Source organism: Tachysurus vachellii, chromosome 15 (genome assembly GCF_030014155.1).
Source record: "Tachysurus vachellii isolate PV-2020 chromosome 15, HZAU_Pvac_v1, whole genome shotgun sequence".
Lineage (NCBI taxonomy): Eukaryota > Metazoa > Chordata > Actinopteri > Siluriformes > Bagridae > Tachysurus > Tachysurus vachellii.
The window spans coordinates 10,479,236-10,494,302 of NC_083474.1; the positions used below are offsets into that span (position 1 = coordinate 10,479,236).

General features: G+C 40.1%; 1 protein-coding gene across 2 annotated transcripts; it reads right to left on the reverse strand.

Annotated features, from left to right (window-relative positions):
• Positions 1-198: 198 nt before the first annotated feature.
• On the reverse strand, positions 199-10,370 carry tp53i13 (tumor protein p53 inducible protein 13). Of its 2 annotated transcripts, none has more exons than XM_060888561.1 (9): positions 9,589-10,370; positions 9,394-9,468; positions 7,635-7,667; positions 7,261-7,319; positions 6,642-6,720; positions 5,319-5,447; positions 4,560-4,745; positions 2,176-2,905; positions 199-1,426 (listed from the first exon to the last, which is right to left on the reverse strand). In XM_060888561.1, the coding sequence occupies exons 1-9, from the start codon at positions 9,679-9,681 to the stop codon at positions 1,317-1,319; spliced, it is 1,494 nt and encodes a 497-aa protein (XP_060744544.1). In that variant the 5' UTR covers positions 9,682-10,370; the 3' UTR covers positions 199-1,316. The 2 variants fall into 2 exon arrangements, with proteins under 2 accessions (XP_060744544.1, XP_060744543.1); XM_060888560.1 differs by having other exon boundaries at positions 7,635-7,670; positions 9,589-10,369.
• Between the last annotated feature and the right edge of the window lie 4,697 nt (positions 10,371-15,067).

Genomic DNA, 15,067 nt, shown 5'->3' on the forward strand with positions numbered 1-15,067 from the left:
AAATCCTGTTCTGATATTAAATAGCTGTATATTTCATAAAGTTAAGGCATGTTGTACAATGTTTTGTAAGATGTATTAGTCCATCAAAGATTCCTTGAGGATAAGATGCCTATTGCTCAGCTTATACCACCCAGAAACTAGTGTGAGATGATCACAAAACACATAATCACCAGCAAAATCAGTCACATAGCCGAAGAGTTTTAGACACCCGGATCTGTTTAATTTACATAGTAAACCTGAAAATATATGACAATATCATGAGCATCCATACAATTAAGAGGTTACGTGGAGGAGCTTCTCCTGGAAAAGAACAGCACCAAGCATCTCCTGTAATGAATGCAAACGGAGAACAGCTGTAGATGGATCTCTGACCCTCTGTCATGGACATAGACTGTTCACTTTCTGTTTAAATATTTTCATTAGGTTTGTGTATGTGACTTCCCTCTTCAAGTAAGAACACAGTTTTCAGTAAGACCCCAGGCTCCAGAGAACACAAAGTACACAACACAAATTTCTGTGCTGATTTTCTTCATTTTAATGTCTGTTTTTAGTCATATTTCTTAAAAAATGCAGTTTTCCTCCTGGTGAAGAAAGAGCCGATTTCTTTGACAATGTAAACAGAAGACTGAAATTACAAACGCTAATTCTTTGATTATTACAGGTCTAGAAACCCTTTAAATACGATATAAACATAAAACACACATTAAAAGCATACTGTACCGGTTCATTTTTTTATATTTTATCATACTAAATATGGGAAATGCTTCTTTCTCCTTCATCTCTTGTTATACTATGCAAATATTTTTTGCATGTCTCTCGCAATATAAATATACACTACTGCCGGATATACTGCAACATATTAAGTGTCTAAGTGTTTAGATTTCCTGAAAAAATGATTAAAAAAATAAATAAATAAAAAGCCTAAGAACAGTCTGAGCTTAGCAGGTCTCCTAGCTATAATGGCTGATCAGGTTTGTCCTGCTTCATGACATCTGCACTCAAGGTTAATATAAATTCCAACAGGAGAAGGTTTATGTTTTAAAAAAGCCCAGAATTAAATCCAACAAAAATTCTGTCGATGAGTAAACTGCTATCCACCAACATTCTCTATCTAGTTGGAGTTGGAGAAAATCTGCATTGAGGCATAAAAACACAAGTAAAAGGTTTAAATTAAGTAACAATCAGAGTACATGTTTGTGGACTTCACTGGTGTTGAAAGAAAATCCCTGCTTGAGGTCATGCTATTAACTTTTGCACCACAGGGAACTGCGTTGTTATAAAATAGAGACAGACTTTTAGTCAGTGGCGAGAGAGAGTCAGTCATCATCAGTGCTGGAGTCGGAGAGTAAAGGACATTCCTGCCGCCTGCTCTGGCTCGCTCTTCTCTTCCTCCTTCCCACCATCCTCAGCCTCCTGCGAATGATGTCTGCAACACAAATACCACCTGTTATAGCTTTCTACAGATACACATCATTACTAACAAAAAAATCATGACCTTAATCTTCGAATAAAAAGCAAGTCTAGATGAAGGGATGAGGACTGAGAGAAGTTGGAAAACATTACAACATTTAAGGTGGCAAAGTAACCATTTTTATTCTTGCAATTTAGTTTTTATTAATAACACACATATACTCTGAGTAAACTTCTAATGAATATTCGGTGTAGTTTATTGATTTGGCTCACGAATAAGCAGAGGTGACAACGCTGCTAACAATCCTAGCAGGCAGAGATATAAAGCTGAATTTTACTACAACACCAGCAGCATCAAGGCCAATATCACTGAATGAGACAGTTTTTGTGTTTTTTTATTTTTATTTTTTTTGGATTTTCAAGTAGCATTTTAAAAATTTCAAAGATCCTCCATTTTTCCCCCAAAGTAAAAGACCACAATTCCATTTGTGTCCATGATGGAGGTTTAGAAATACAAAAGTAAATACATGACTTTCCCTATTAACTAAGAATCTTTTCTTTCAGGTGAATTTTAATAATAATAATAATAATAATAATAATAATTTCTCCTCTCATCTTTAATGTAGGCCCTGTATACTTCCCCAAAAATTGCAATACTATCATTGGGCAAGAACGTATGAAGCAAAATATTTCCAAATACTTTTACTAAAAGGCTAAACATAACAATCATAAATGTACGAGTGAATGTGATTTTTAAGGCCATACCTGCTACACTCTCATAGTCCTGATGGCTCTCGCGCCAGTACAGACTGGATGGTGCACGGCAGTTACGGTACAGTCGTGTATGAAGCACTGAAAGCGTAAGCAGCACCAGCAGGAAGCCCAGAGCTGCTGCTGCCCACACAGCCTCATTGGTGCGCTGGATGGGCATCTTGTGTCCTCTCAGCGGTCCTCCTATCACTGCAGTGGCCACATCAGGAGGTCCACAGTGCCCCGGATCTGTACAGCCTTCACCTGCACTCAGCTGAACTACATCAGTCTTAATGCGCTGCTTTCCTGAAGCCACGGTGATGCTCTTCTTTGGAGACTTCACATCAATCTGAGAGTCATGCAGCTTAACCACCGTTACATTACTCCTGCTGTTCCCATGTGGTTCTTTCAGGCTCTTCATCTGTGTGGATGATGTCTTCGCCTCCTTATCCACAACATCACCAGCACGTTCCTCTGAGTGCATGGCAGTGTGCAGAGAAGCTGTGACATGACCTATAGATGATAAATCTTTACTCTCACTATTGTTCAATGTCTGTGTGTGTGTAGGATTTAGCGTGCCAGACTTAGAGCTGATAACTGAAGGATTTTCAGAGTGTTTCACTTCTTTTTCCATTTCTCTTTTCTCCATTTTTCTTTTTGTGGGCTGCTGGACTGATCGGCTTTTTCTCGCTCTTGAAGTAGCCACGTATGCAGACAGAGCCTCCAAACAGCATGCTTTCAGCGGCTGGCAAAATATTAGAGAAATATTAACGATACATTGTAATAACCATATACATTGGTGTGAAAATGTGTTCGTCCCTTCCTGATTTTTTATTTTTTGCACGTATGTCACACAATAATGTTTCAGATCATCAAACAAATTTAAATATTAGTCAAAGATAACACAAACACAACATGCAGTTTTTAAACGAAGGTTTTTATTATTAAGGGAAAACAAAATCCAAAGCCACATGGCCCTGTGTGAAAATGTTTTTGCCCCCCTGTTAAAACATAACTTAACTGTGGTTTATCACACCTGAGTTCAATTTCTCCCACACCCAGGTCTGAAGAAATCACTTAAATTAGACTGACAAAGACTGATAAAGTGAAATAGACCAAAAGATCCTCAAAAGCTACACATCATGCCGAGATCCAAAGAAATTAAGGAATAAATGTGAGAGAAAGTAACTGAGATATATCAGTCTGGAAAAGGTTATAAAGCTATTTCTATAGCTTTGGGACTCCAGCAAAGCACAGTGAGAGCCATTATCCACAAATGTAACAGTGGAAATGGAACAGTGGTGAACCTTCCCAGGAGCGGCCGGCCGACCAAAATTACCCCAAGAGCGCAGCGACGACTCATCCAAGATGTCACAAAAGACCCCACAACAGCATCCAAAGAACTGCAGTCAAGTCAAGGTCAGTGTGCATGACTCCACCATAAGAAAGAGACTGGGCAAACATGGCATGGCATGGCAAAGTTCCAAGATGAAAACTGCTGCTGAGCAAAAAGAACATAAAGGCTCTTTTACTGGAAAACATCTTAATGATCCCCAAGACCTTTGAGGAAAATACTCTGTGGACTGACGAGAAAAAAGTTGAACTTTTTGGAAGGTGTGTGTCCCGTTACATCTGGTGTAAAGGTTCCACTGCATTTCAGAAAAAGAACATCATACCAACAGTAAAATATGGTGGTGGTAGTGTGATGGTCTGGGGATGATTTGCTGCTTCAGGACCTGAAAGACTTGCTGTGATAAATGGAACTATGAAGGACAATGTGCAGCCATCTGTTCGTGACCTCAAGCTGAAGCGAACTTGGGTTCTGCAGCAGGACAATGATCCAAAACACAAACAAGTCCACCTCTGAATGGCTGAAGAAAAACCAAAATGAAGACTTTGGAGTGGCCTAGTAAAAGTCCTGACCTGAATCCTATTGAGATGCTGTGGCATGACCTTAAAAAGGTGGTTCATGCTCGAAAACCCTCCAATGTGGCGAAATTACAACAATTCTGCAAAGATGAGTGGACCAAAATTCCTCCACAGTGCTGTAACAGACTCATTGCAAGTTATCACAAACACTTAATTGCAGTTCTTGCTGCTAAGGGTGGACCAACCAGTTATTAGGTTAAGAGGGCAAACACTTTTTTAAACAGGGCCATGTAGGTTTCGATTATGTTTTCCCTTAATAATAAAAACCTTTATTTAAAAACTGAATGTTGTGTTTACTATATCTTTGACTAATATTTAAATTTGACTAATATTTAAAAAAAGTGTGACAAACCTGCAAAAAAATAAAAAAACAGGAAGGGGCAAATACTTTTTCCCACCACTGTACACATCTTGTTTGTCCTTGTTTGGCCTTCCCTTAACCTTGTTTGGAGCATCTTATGATGACTGACCTTCACAGCGGTATCCAACACTCGGTCCACAGGGGCAGCTTTTGTCAAATACAGGTTGTAATTTTGGCTTCGACTTGCTGTTGTTTGGTTAAAGTTGGAGGAAAATGTGAGTAACCACTCACACACTCCTGCTCTGGTGATGTGGGACATCTCTAGCGTGTGACCCCAGGAGACCAATGCAAACGGCTTAGAGGAAACAGAAGAGGAAATCGACTGTAAACAGCCCTCTCATGTGTAATGCTGGATAATATGAGAGTAAACTGGCAGTATACTCACACTGTTACAAAAAAACTTCAATTTGGCTTCTATTTCATTTTATTTATTTTTAAATCCTATACAGTAGTTTGCTATTGTATATTTATTATTCTGCTTCATGCATTACATGTTAGTAGGCTATGTTATTACATGTTATATAAAATATATCACATTATGAGTACATTATGCTTAATTCAGTATCTCTAACGCTCAATAGTTACTCACAGAGAAATTTACCTTCTTTGAAAGAATTTTTAAAAATTTTTTATTCTTATTATTTTATTTTTATTCTTATCTTTTTAAAATAAAATGATATTTCGAGATTTTTTTTATAGTTTTTGTAGGCTCTTTTAATTATGTTATTTTAGTCAAACTTAATTAGGTAATTTATGTGACAGATAATTACTTTGAACATACTTTCATACATAATTTGTTTTGTGTCCTCATTCCTGAAATGGTTTTTAAACTGAATCAAACAGGTGGTGATGTGAAGCACTGACTCACTCGGTGCTGGCTGAGATGAGGATGAGCTGTGAGGATAAAGTGTGGCAGGCACGAATGAGCCACCGCTGCCAGACTCCTGCGAGCGTCCTCCGAAGCACAGGGGTGAAAAAGAAGCACTGTGGCGCCATCCTATGGAGGGAAGGATGTAATTACAGCTTCTTTCTAAAACCCCACTGATTAGATAGGTGAGCAAATAACTGGGACACCATTATACAAAATTCACACAATTTTTTTTTTGTCCTTTTCATTTTTCCACTCAAAATCACAGCCCTTAAAAGAAACGCAAGGCCAGAACATCTGTGTGCTAAAGAGAACACTTTTACAGTACCCAGGACAGATTATCCACAGAGGCAAGGCTCAACTGGTCAAAACTCCAAGCAGACGTACAGCATCAGGACAAATCAGGCAGGTTCAGAAGGTGAGTGAAGACAATATAACTGATAAGCATGTTGAAATGCCTTCTTATCCTGATTGGCTGGACGTTAGTGGTCATGTGTTCCTTTTACTTCTGATTACTGATCCATGCTTTGTTGGATATAGGATGGGGTTCAGTCAAGCTCTTCCTTCCTCCACTGTGTCAAAGTTCACACAATATGCAACAGAATATAACATAAGGAAGACCTTGTCTATGCTAATGTTATAGGGCACTTGCAGCTTCACTGCCCTTCCTCCTCAGTGTAATTCTGGACACCTTCATCTTACTGTATGTTACCAGCAGCAAGCCTTTATAGTCTGACAAGTCTATAAAAGTCTGAATTTTGCAATGGCTCTGGTATGTTTTATTGAGGACTTGATGAGAATGGACACTGATGGTCTTTACATCTTGTGGAAAGACTACATACAATTTCTCTAAACAGGCAACTAATACATGAAGAGAATAAGACACTCTTTGGTTAGAAAACAGGGCCTTTGTGACCTGAAGGCAGGGCAGAACGACAGCTAAGAGAGATAGGCGAAAGTTCTGATAGGAATGGGGAAGAAATTAACATAGCAGGCAGGGGAGCAGTTAAGGCAAGGGCCAACAAGTTTAACTTGCTTCTTATCAGATCTGACATCTCTTAGTCTTCACTGATAACCAACCTAGTGATCATAAACCCCCATCTACCCACACCACCACCCCCTCTGCCTCCAGCGCAGACAACAAGGTGAAGAACATCCCCCACGATCCCCTCACACACCGGGAAAGCAACTGGATAATCTTCCTTTAAAACTTTGGAGAATTCTGTGCTTAAAAGGGGTTTGTTCCAGGGGTTTGTTCGAGAGCTAGTGTGGGGCAAGCAGCTATGTGCTGGATTAGGTGACATTTATTTAACTGTAGTTTACCTTCAGGTTGTTTATCCAGCGCTGAGGAGGGCAGTACAGGTACTCTCCACTCTGTGCACCTACAGGCCTGTGTGCCCCGCTGGAGACACACCAACACACACAATCTAAAATACTCCACATACAGGACCTCAATACACACTTTTTTGTTGTTGTTTTGTATATTGTGTAATATATATTTAATACTACACATCAAATTAGAACAAATTAGGAGCATTAGGAACATTCATTAAATGTGTATGTATTTAATTCATTAAACAGGATAAATTGTAACAAAATAGGAAAGGAAAAAAAACCCCAACACAAAATTTACACAAAAGTTCACTAAAACATAACTAAAGTTAAATGTGAACATATTTTATTAATCTTTAAACTTTTGAGATTTTATGTTTCTGGCTAGATCTAGAATTATGAATATTTATTTTGATTTGATATTATAGAGATGGAGTATTGCAGAAGAGTGTCTGACCTAGTAAACTTCTACAAGCTACCACAACAGAAATAGGTCTTGTGATGTATCCAGGTCCCCTCGTTAGAAAGGAGGTTATAAAAACACTTTCAGTAAATCAACAAGCCCAAACCCGGAGAACGCAGAATCACTGTCAAAGCAGCACAGACCTACCTGTTGGGGATTGTGTGGTTATAAGTTATGGGCAGATCCATGCAGACATGCTCAGGAGGCTGGAAAAATAGAACATGAATATGTAGTTACTGTATGTATTTGATTTAGCATGCACTGATGCTTCTGGCAAAACTAAAAGCGTTCTACTAACATTTAGCTTTTACATCCTGGAACGGTACTGCATATCTTTTATGTAAACATTTTTACTATATCTTATGAACTACAGCTTGTAGATTTTAATTTATTATCTAGGATCAAGAAAGTAGGTGAGCATGACTGTTATGTCAACAGTCACTGCTATATCTCAGTGTGCAAGTGGAAAACCACTCACATGGAAAGGAAGTTAATTAAACATGGAGTGGTGAATGTTTTACCTGTAGAGAATATTTGGTGGAAACATCAAGAAGCTGCTGCAACACAAGGGGGAGATAACAAATTAGGTCAAATTCCCAATAGAGGACAAGGTTCATGGAGCTAGACATGTTCACACTTGTGTACTGAGATCCATCTCTACATGGAATAGATGGGTACATCCATTTCAGTTATATAAGCCTTTCCCTGTAAATGTAAATTGAGTGATGAATTTGTAGCAGATCAGATTCATTATTTCTGTAGTTTTATGACATGGATCAATGGTTGTGAAGACTAACACTGATGTTAGGGTTGAAAACACACTGCTGCCTCCCAACACCCACCATTTCTGCATATGTATGCTTTATAAAGGTGCTGTGAGACACTTGTCAAATTGACATCATTTGAACTACTGATCTTGTGGCGACGCTTGTCTCCATTTTTTGGAGAGTCTACAGAGTACAGACAAGTGTCCACAACGGTTTCTTCCATCAAATAGTGTTATGCTGCCTTGTATAGTAAGCCGTTATGTAAAAAAAAGTCAGTATTGGATCAGGTGTTGGTCTATATTCAAGCTCAGATAATGGTATTGTAAAATACAATTAAATTACAGTACATTTAACAATTATAATTTGGATATCAAATGAGCAGGGCAGAGGAGATAGTGGTAAGAAGACATCCTCCAAAAATAACCTTCAGAGAAACAAGATGCAAAAGGGAGCCCACTGTCTTCTGGGTGGAGCCCACGGTCTTCTGGGTGGAGCCCACGGTCTTCTGGGTGGAGCCCACGGTCTTCTGGGTGGAGCCCACGGTCTTCTGGGTGGAGCCCACGGTCTTCTGGGTGGAGCCCACGGTCTTCTGGGTGGAGCCCACGGTCTTCTGGGTGGAGCCCACGGTCTTCTGGGTGGAGCCCACGGTCTTCTGGGTGGAGCCCACGGTCTTCTGGGTGGAGCCCACAGACTTCTGGGTGGAGCCCACAGACTTCTGGGTGGAGCCCACAGACTTCTGGGTGGAGCCCACAGACTTCTGGGTGGAGCCCACAGACTTCTGGGTGGAGCCCACAGACTTCTTGAGATTTTAGTAATTGTTCAATTATGACAAAAGAAATGGTGCTGAACAAATTAAGAATTGGTCAGTCAGCCTGCACATTGCCATAAGCTCTAAAAAACTGCCTTAACTGCTCTAAAAGTTAGCACTTAATGCTTAATAGTAATATTATACATTGTTAAATAGATTTAATGTCATAGTAGCGAGTCCATTTTTGTCTTCAGGCTTCGCACTTGTATGCACACGACCTATTCTTTTCTTTTGGCATCACTACATGCTAAAGAGCTGTATCATGCTTTACACTTTAAGCTTTTCTAGCATTAAATAATTTAAGTTTCATTTGGCTTATGTAAAACATTTACACAAAACTTTATTAAGAGATAAATTCACTCTCCTTCAATCTGACAGAAGGTACAGAAGCATCTGAGCCAAAACCATCAGACTCAGTGACAGATTGATCGACGCCCATCTGTCTCCCAACCTTTTTAAAATTATGTAATTCATTTCTGATGCTAGTTTTTCTATACTTATTGCTGCTACACTGCCCAATCGTTTACAGTTTACGTCCCATGTTGTTTATTTACAGTCCTGCACTCATCACACACTGTTGTGTTTTATTCTTGAGTACTGGTGCGTGTTGCACAATATGTTGGTTCAGGAGAAACGACATTTCTTTTCAGTGTATACCAACTATATAGAGGAACGACAATAAAATCCCACTTTGATTTGCCTTACCAGGGCTGGAGTTACTGGTCTCGAGTTGGGGCACAGAAACTCATCTGGAGGAAAGAGGTCCATCTCGAGATTCGCCTTGGGACGTTACATTTGAGAATAAACATTAACTCCATTTTTAGAATCAACAGTAACCCAATTTGAGAGAATAAACAATAACTTATTGTAACAGGAACTATTTTGACTTGTTATATTTACCTTGCCTGTGTCGCAGTGCTGAGTGAGAAGTGAGTGGCATTTGTTCACACAGAGCCACACAAATCCAAACAACACCTGAGCTCTGAGCCTCATCCTGTAACACACACTGCAGTCTCCTTGGCCACAGTCACTCAAACTCAACACAGATGTTTTAGAAACCCAGGTGCACTTATCTGAAGTCTGATTTCTCTCTCTGTCCTCTCTGTTCACTGCGCAGGTTTCCGTGTAAACACAAGTGGAATTCCATTCCTTGCTCAGAAACACTGTAACACTGAGAGTTAAAGCTCTCACTCACTCACTCACTCACTCTCTTTCTCACACACATACACACACACTTACACACTCTCTCACACACACCCTCCCTCTCTCTCACACATACACACACTCACACACGCTCTCTCTCTCTCTCTCTCTCTCTCTCACACACACACACACACACACACACACACACCCACACACACACACACCCTCTCTCACACACACTCTCTCACTCACTCACTCACTCACACACTCTCTCTCTCTCTCTCTCACATACACACACTCTCTCTCTCACTCTCTCTCTCTCACTCACGCAATTTTCAACAACAAACTCTATAAAAGTGTGTATTAATTCCACCATAAGGCTTTTGTCCTGCGGTAAACAAGTTACCCGACTTAAAAAAAGTTCTTGTGCATCTCTTGTGTCCTCTCATCATCTGTAACTCTCTCTACTGAAGTCTCATCAAGCTGGAAAGCTGCAATATGTCCGACATACAAGTTACAGACGTCTCTGACGTCACTGGTAAATAAAATGGACCATCCCCCCCCCCGACTAATCTTCAAATCATGGCAATCGCAAACTACAAGCACACATATGCCTTTTAAATCGTCCTTGAACCACGAGTACATTTTCACTACGGTGGCCCAAATGGGTCATAAGAGACTTTCTCCAATTCATGGATCTGTCCAAAAAAGCACTGTATAGTGTGCACTTTTTCAGCTTGTAGGTAACAGTGAGTAGGTGGCTTAGTGGTTAGCACGTTCGCCTCACACCTCCAGGGTCGGGGTTCGATTCCCGCCTCCACCTTGTGTGTGTGGAGTTTGCATGTTCTCCCCGTGCCTCGGGGGTTTCCTCCGGGTACTCCGGTTTCCTCCCCCGGTCCATGTTAGGTTGATTGGCATCTCTGGAAAGTTGTCCGTAGTGTGTGATTGCGTGAGTGAATGAGAGTGGGGGTGTGTGTGTGTGTGCCCTGCGATGGGTTGGCACTCCGTCCAGGGTGTATCCTGCCTTTATGCCCGATGACGCCTGAGATAGGCACAGGCTCCCCGTGACCCGAGGTAGTTCGGATAAGCGGTAGAAAATGAGTGAGAGAGGATCAGTGACGTTGACACACACACATATATGTTTATTATTATGAATAATAAATTTATTTTTATATAGCGCCTTTAAAGTAGCTTCTCTCTTTACATAAAAAGCAAATAAGAATACAACACACACACAAAAAAACAAGTAATACATACATATAAATACAATCACACACAAAAAAAGTAGTCAAGAAAAAAGAGATTTAAAAGTACTAAAGTTCTGTGCGTCTCTGATGTGAGGAGGGAGTGCATTCCAAAGTCCATAGATATCTACATGAGCGAGGCTAGCCCCTTTTTTGCTACGGCACCCATAAAAAGGAGCTCAGCACCAATAAAAAGGAGCTCAGCACCCCTAAAACTTGGAGTAAGTTGTTGTTATTCTAAAATTTTTGTTCGTCTTTTACAAGGTTAAATAAAGTCCAAAACATACTCCGTGGTTTGTGGTTTAAAATGTATGTGTTAAGGATCAAAATGAAAACATTTTCGGACTATTGCACTGCATTTAGTCCAGCGGGTCGCCGCCGCTGTGGAGTAGCACAGGACCTGGGTGATTCGTCCATAGTCATAAATGGAGAGAAGTAGCGCCGGTTACAATGTTCTTCCGCAAGACGCATGCAGTTCTGGGGTCTCCTTTATAAAACTGTGCGTAGGATCCCTACTAAAAGTTTACGTGCGCCCAAAAGCCAAAAATGGCGTACGCCAAAACATATTCCGATTTATAAAACCGTGCGTACGCAGCAATGTTCCTGCAGATGTGCGTACGTGAACCAGCCTCATATCCCGCCCTGTACACGCGCATTTTTACACGCCCATTACACGCTCCACAACTGCGCGGGCACGAGAGTGGACCTTGTTATAATGAGTTTCCTCTGCGCTCTGCGGGTTTAAAATTTATATGTATGAGGATTTATATGTTTCTAGCAATTAGACTGATTGTTAACACCTTGACAAAATCACAGAATTAATTTGTGGGCGAAAATTTAAGACGAAAATGTTATAGTGAGCCTTGATGCCCAAAGACGCCTGAGATAGGCACAGGCTCCCCGTGACCCGAGAAGTTCGGATAAAGCAGTAGAAAATGAATGACTGAATGTTATAGTGAACACATACTTCTTCATGACGGTTTTGTAATGAACACCGTAGGACCGATGATGAGTAGCGATTGTGCTTCATGACTGTATTTGCAGACTTTGACATTTTATGATAGCTATATGTACATTAAGGAAACTATTTCGTTTTTACACTGTGTTCTGCAGTTCTCTAATAAAAGGGTATTTCATGCTATTCTGTATCACATGTAGTCGCGCCTTCTCCTCCTGCGCTCCCGTTGTGGACAATGTGACTGTAAGGCAGCGCTGATTATTATTATTATTATTTATTTTTAATACATTTTGAATTACGTTTGGATTTAACTAGATGTATATAGCCTAAAACAATCAGCACAAATAACACTGTTGGATTTAATCTTCATGATAATGTGGATATAACGTATGAAATGGAGTGAAAATTAAATGTCATTAATTAATTCTTATAATCGTTATAATCGTTCTAACTTCAGTTCACGACCTCACCATCTGTGTCGCCAATTCCCTTTGCGTATGCACGTCTCAAAGTTTGCTTAAAGGTGCGCACGTTCTCCCGTCAAGTTTGTTTTTTATAGATCACAACCTTTGCGTGTGAACTGGCGTACGTACGTTTCCAGCCCCGTTTTGTGCGTACGCACGCTTTATAAACGAGACCCCTGTTTATTAACTGCTAGAGGGTGAAACAATAACAGCAGCGCGAGAAATAAACTGCGTACCTGTGTAGTGCATACGTGTCGATGTTAAAATGATAAAGTTATTTTTCAGTAGACATATTTTTTGTTTTTGTGTGAAAAGAGGGTGGGTGTGGCAGTGGGGCTCATTGGGTGCTCAGCAGCCCTAAAGCTCTGACCCTAGAATCGCCCCTGGATATCTATACATAGATGTCGCCTTGGGGTCCTAAAAATGCATCAAAAATCAGGGCTCTTGTACTTTAAATGCATGCACGATGCCGGACTTCTGTGCTGCGTTTGGATGTTCAAACGAAAGAAATATAAAAACCAGGCAGCAAGGGATTACATTTCACAAGTGAGAATGTGTTTTATGATATTGAATGTTAGGAAATTATATTTGTGGTTACGTTGGTTTGTTTCAGTTCAGAGGCAGTTCAGCCTCAAAGTCAAACTTTGATTTGTTTTTGGTTTATGTGACTATACTTATTTAATGTTGCAAAAGTATTGTGGGAAAAGAATAAATAAAAGATTGAACGGTCTTTGGCACCTCAACTATCTAACTTTCACATTATTCATTCATTCATTCATTCATTTTCTACCGCTTATCCGAACTATTCTCGGGTCACGGGGAGCCTGTACCTATCTCAGGCGTCATTGGGCATCAAGGCAGGATACACCCTGGACGGAGTGCCAACCCATCGCAGGGCACACACACTCATTCACTCACACACACACACTACAGAAATTTTTCCAGAGATGCCAATCAACCTACCATGCATGTCTTTGGACCGGGGGAGGAAACCGGAGTACCCGGAGGAAACCCCCGAGGCACGGGGAGAACATGCAAACTCCACACACACAAGGAGGAGACGGGAATCGAACCCCCAACCCTGGAGGTGTGAGGTAAATGTGCTAACCACTAAGCCACCATGCCCCCCTACTTTCACATTATGTTCCTCTCAAATTTGTGATTTGCTTCCACCTGCAAATTACTTTGTGTATCATATTTTATACACCAATACAATTTAAATGTTTAAATTAACATGTATAGTCACACCATTGTAGCAGTGTTACATGCAGTAGGCTATAAGGTAAGTAGTGATTGTTCATTTGAAGTTTACTCAAGTGGAAGAATGTAAGTAATAAACTTAGACCTACTAGCACTATGCATTATATTGTGAAAAAGTAGATTTTCTTAATATCAATACCTTAAATTGTCTCTGGACTTAACGATAAATACAAGTCTGGCCTTTGGAACGAACCAAAAAAAACTAGAAAATCGCATTCATGACTATTTATGGAGATTTTATGTCTTTGCCTACATTGATGCTGATGCATTAAGAGGAGGGGGTCCCCTGTACCAAGATGGCGGCTCAATTGACGCATTCGTTCCAATGTACTGCCGTATACAACAGTACTACAGACATCTAGTGTATATATCTATGTCCAAAGTCGACGAAAAAAGCCCTATACCCTACAGAACACAGCCATGTCTGTGGGACTACTAATAGTCCTGCTTATGAGGAGCGTAAGTAACGCTTGGGTGTGTATAAAGTTAAAAGTGCAGACAGATACTGGGGGGCAAGACCATGCAGTGCCTTGTATGTAAGCATGAGGACTTTAAAATCTACTCGGAACCTGACCGGAAGCCAGTGCAAGGACTTGAGAATTGGTGTAATGTGCTCATTTTGCCTGACTCCAGTCAGGATCCTAGCAGCTGAATTTTGCACACATTGTAGTTTATTAAGTGTGGATTTAGGAACCCCAACCAGAAGTGCATTGCAATAGTCAATGTGGGAGAACACAAAAGTATTAATAAGCCTTTGACTCACTGAACGTTAGAGTGAATATAAATAAAAAAGAGTGGCATCCGCATAAAAGTGATAATTAAGCCCAAGTGAACCAAATTAAAACAGTCCCAGAAATTATTACTATATAAACCATTTTCAAACCACTGAATTTAATAAAACGTGTAAAAATATGTTTTACTGTAAAAAACAAAATTATATATATATATATAAAACATTTTCACTCACAATGGCCTAATTAACATTTTTTTTACATTTACAATTTACACATTTAACCTCTGGGTTTGTTTGGGGTTTGCTTTCCGCCTCCACCGTGTGTGCAGACTTTGCATGTTCTACCAGTGCTTCAGGTTTCTTACCCAGTCCTGACTGACATCTCTAAAATTGTGTCTTATACCTGATGGCCTGATCTGTCACACAAGCACGCGCACACATCCACACACACACATTCATTAGAGTGTGTATATATAATTAATTTACTGTTGCATGAAGACGATTTAATACGTATAGGCATGTTCTAGACATATTAGAACCAATCCACCCAAATAAAAAAAAAAAAAGCAGTCCAAAA

What these genes read in the sequence shown, in the direction of transcription:
- tp53i13 (XM_060888560.1), bottom strand. Translation starts at nt 9,681, where the DNA reads ATGAGGCTCAGAGCTCAGGTGTTGTTTGGATTTGTGTGGCTCTGTGTG. An exon ending in AGCACTGCGACACAGGCAAG is followed by an intron (nt 9,469 to 9,588) that starts GTAAATATAACA and finishes TAACGTCCCAAG; the next exon opens with GCGAATCTCGAGATGGACCT. An exon ending in GGACTATGAGAGTGTAGCAG is followed by an intron (nt 1,427 to 2,175) that starts GTATGGCCTTAA and finishes TTTGTGTTGCAG; the next exon opens with ACATCATTCGCAGGAGGCTG.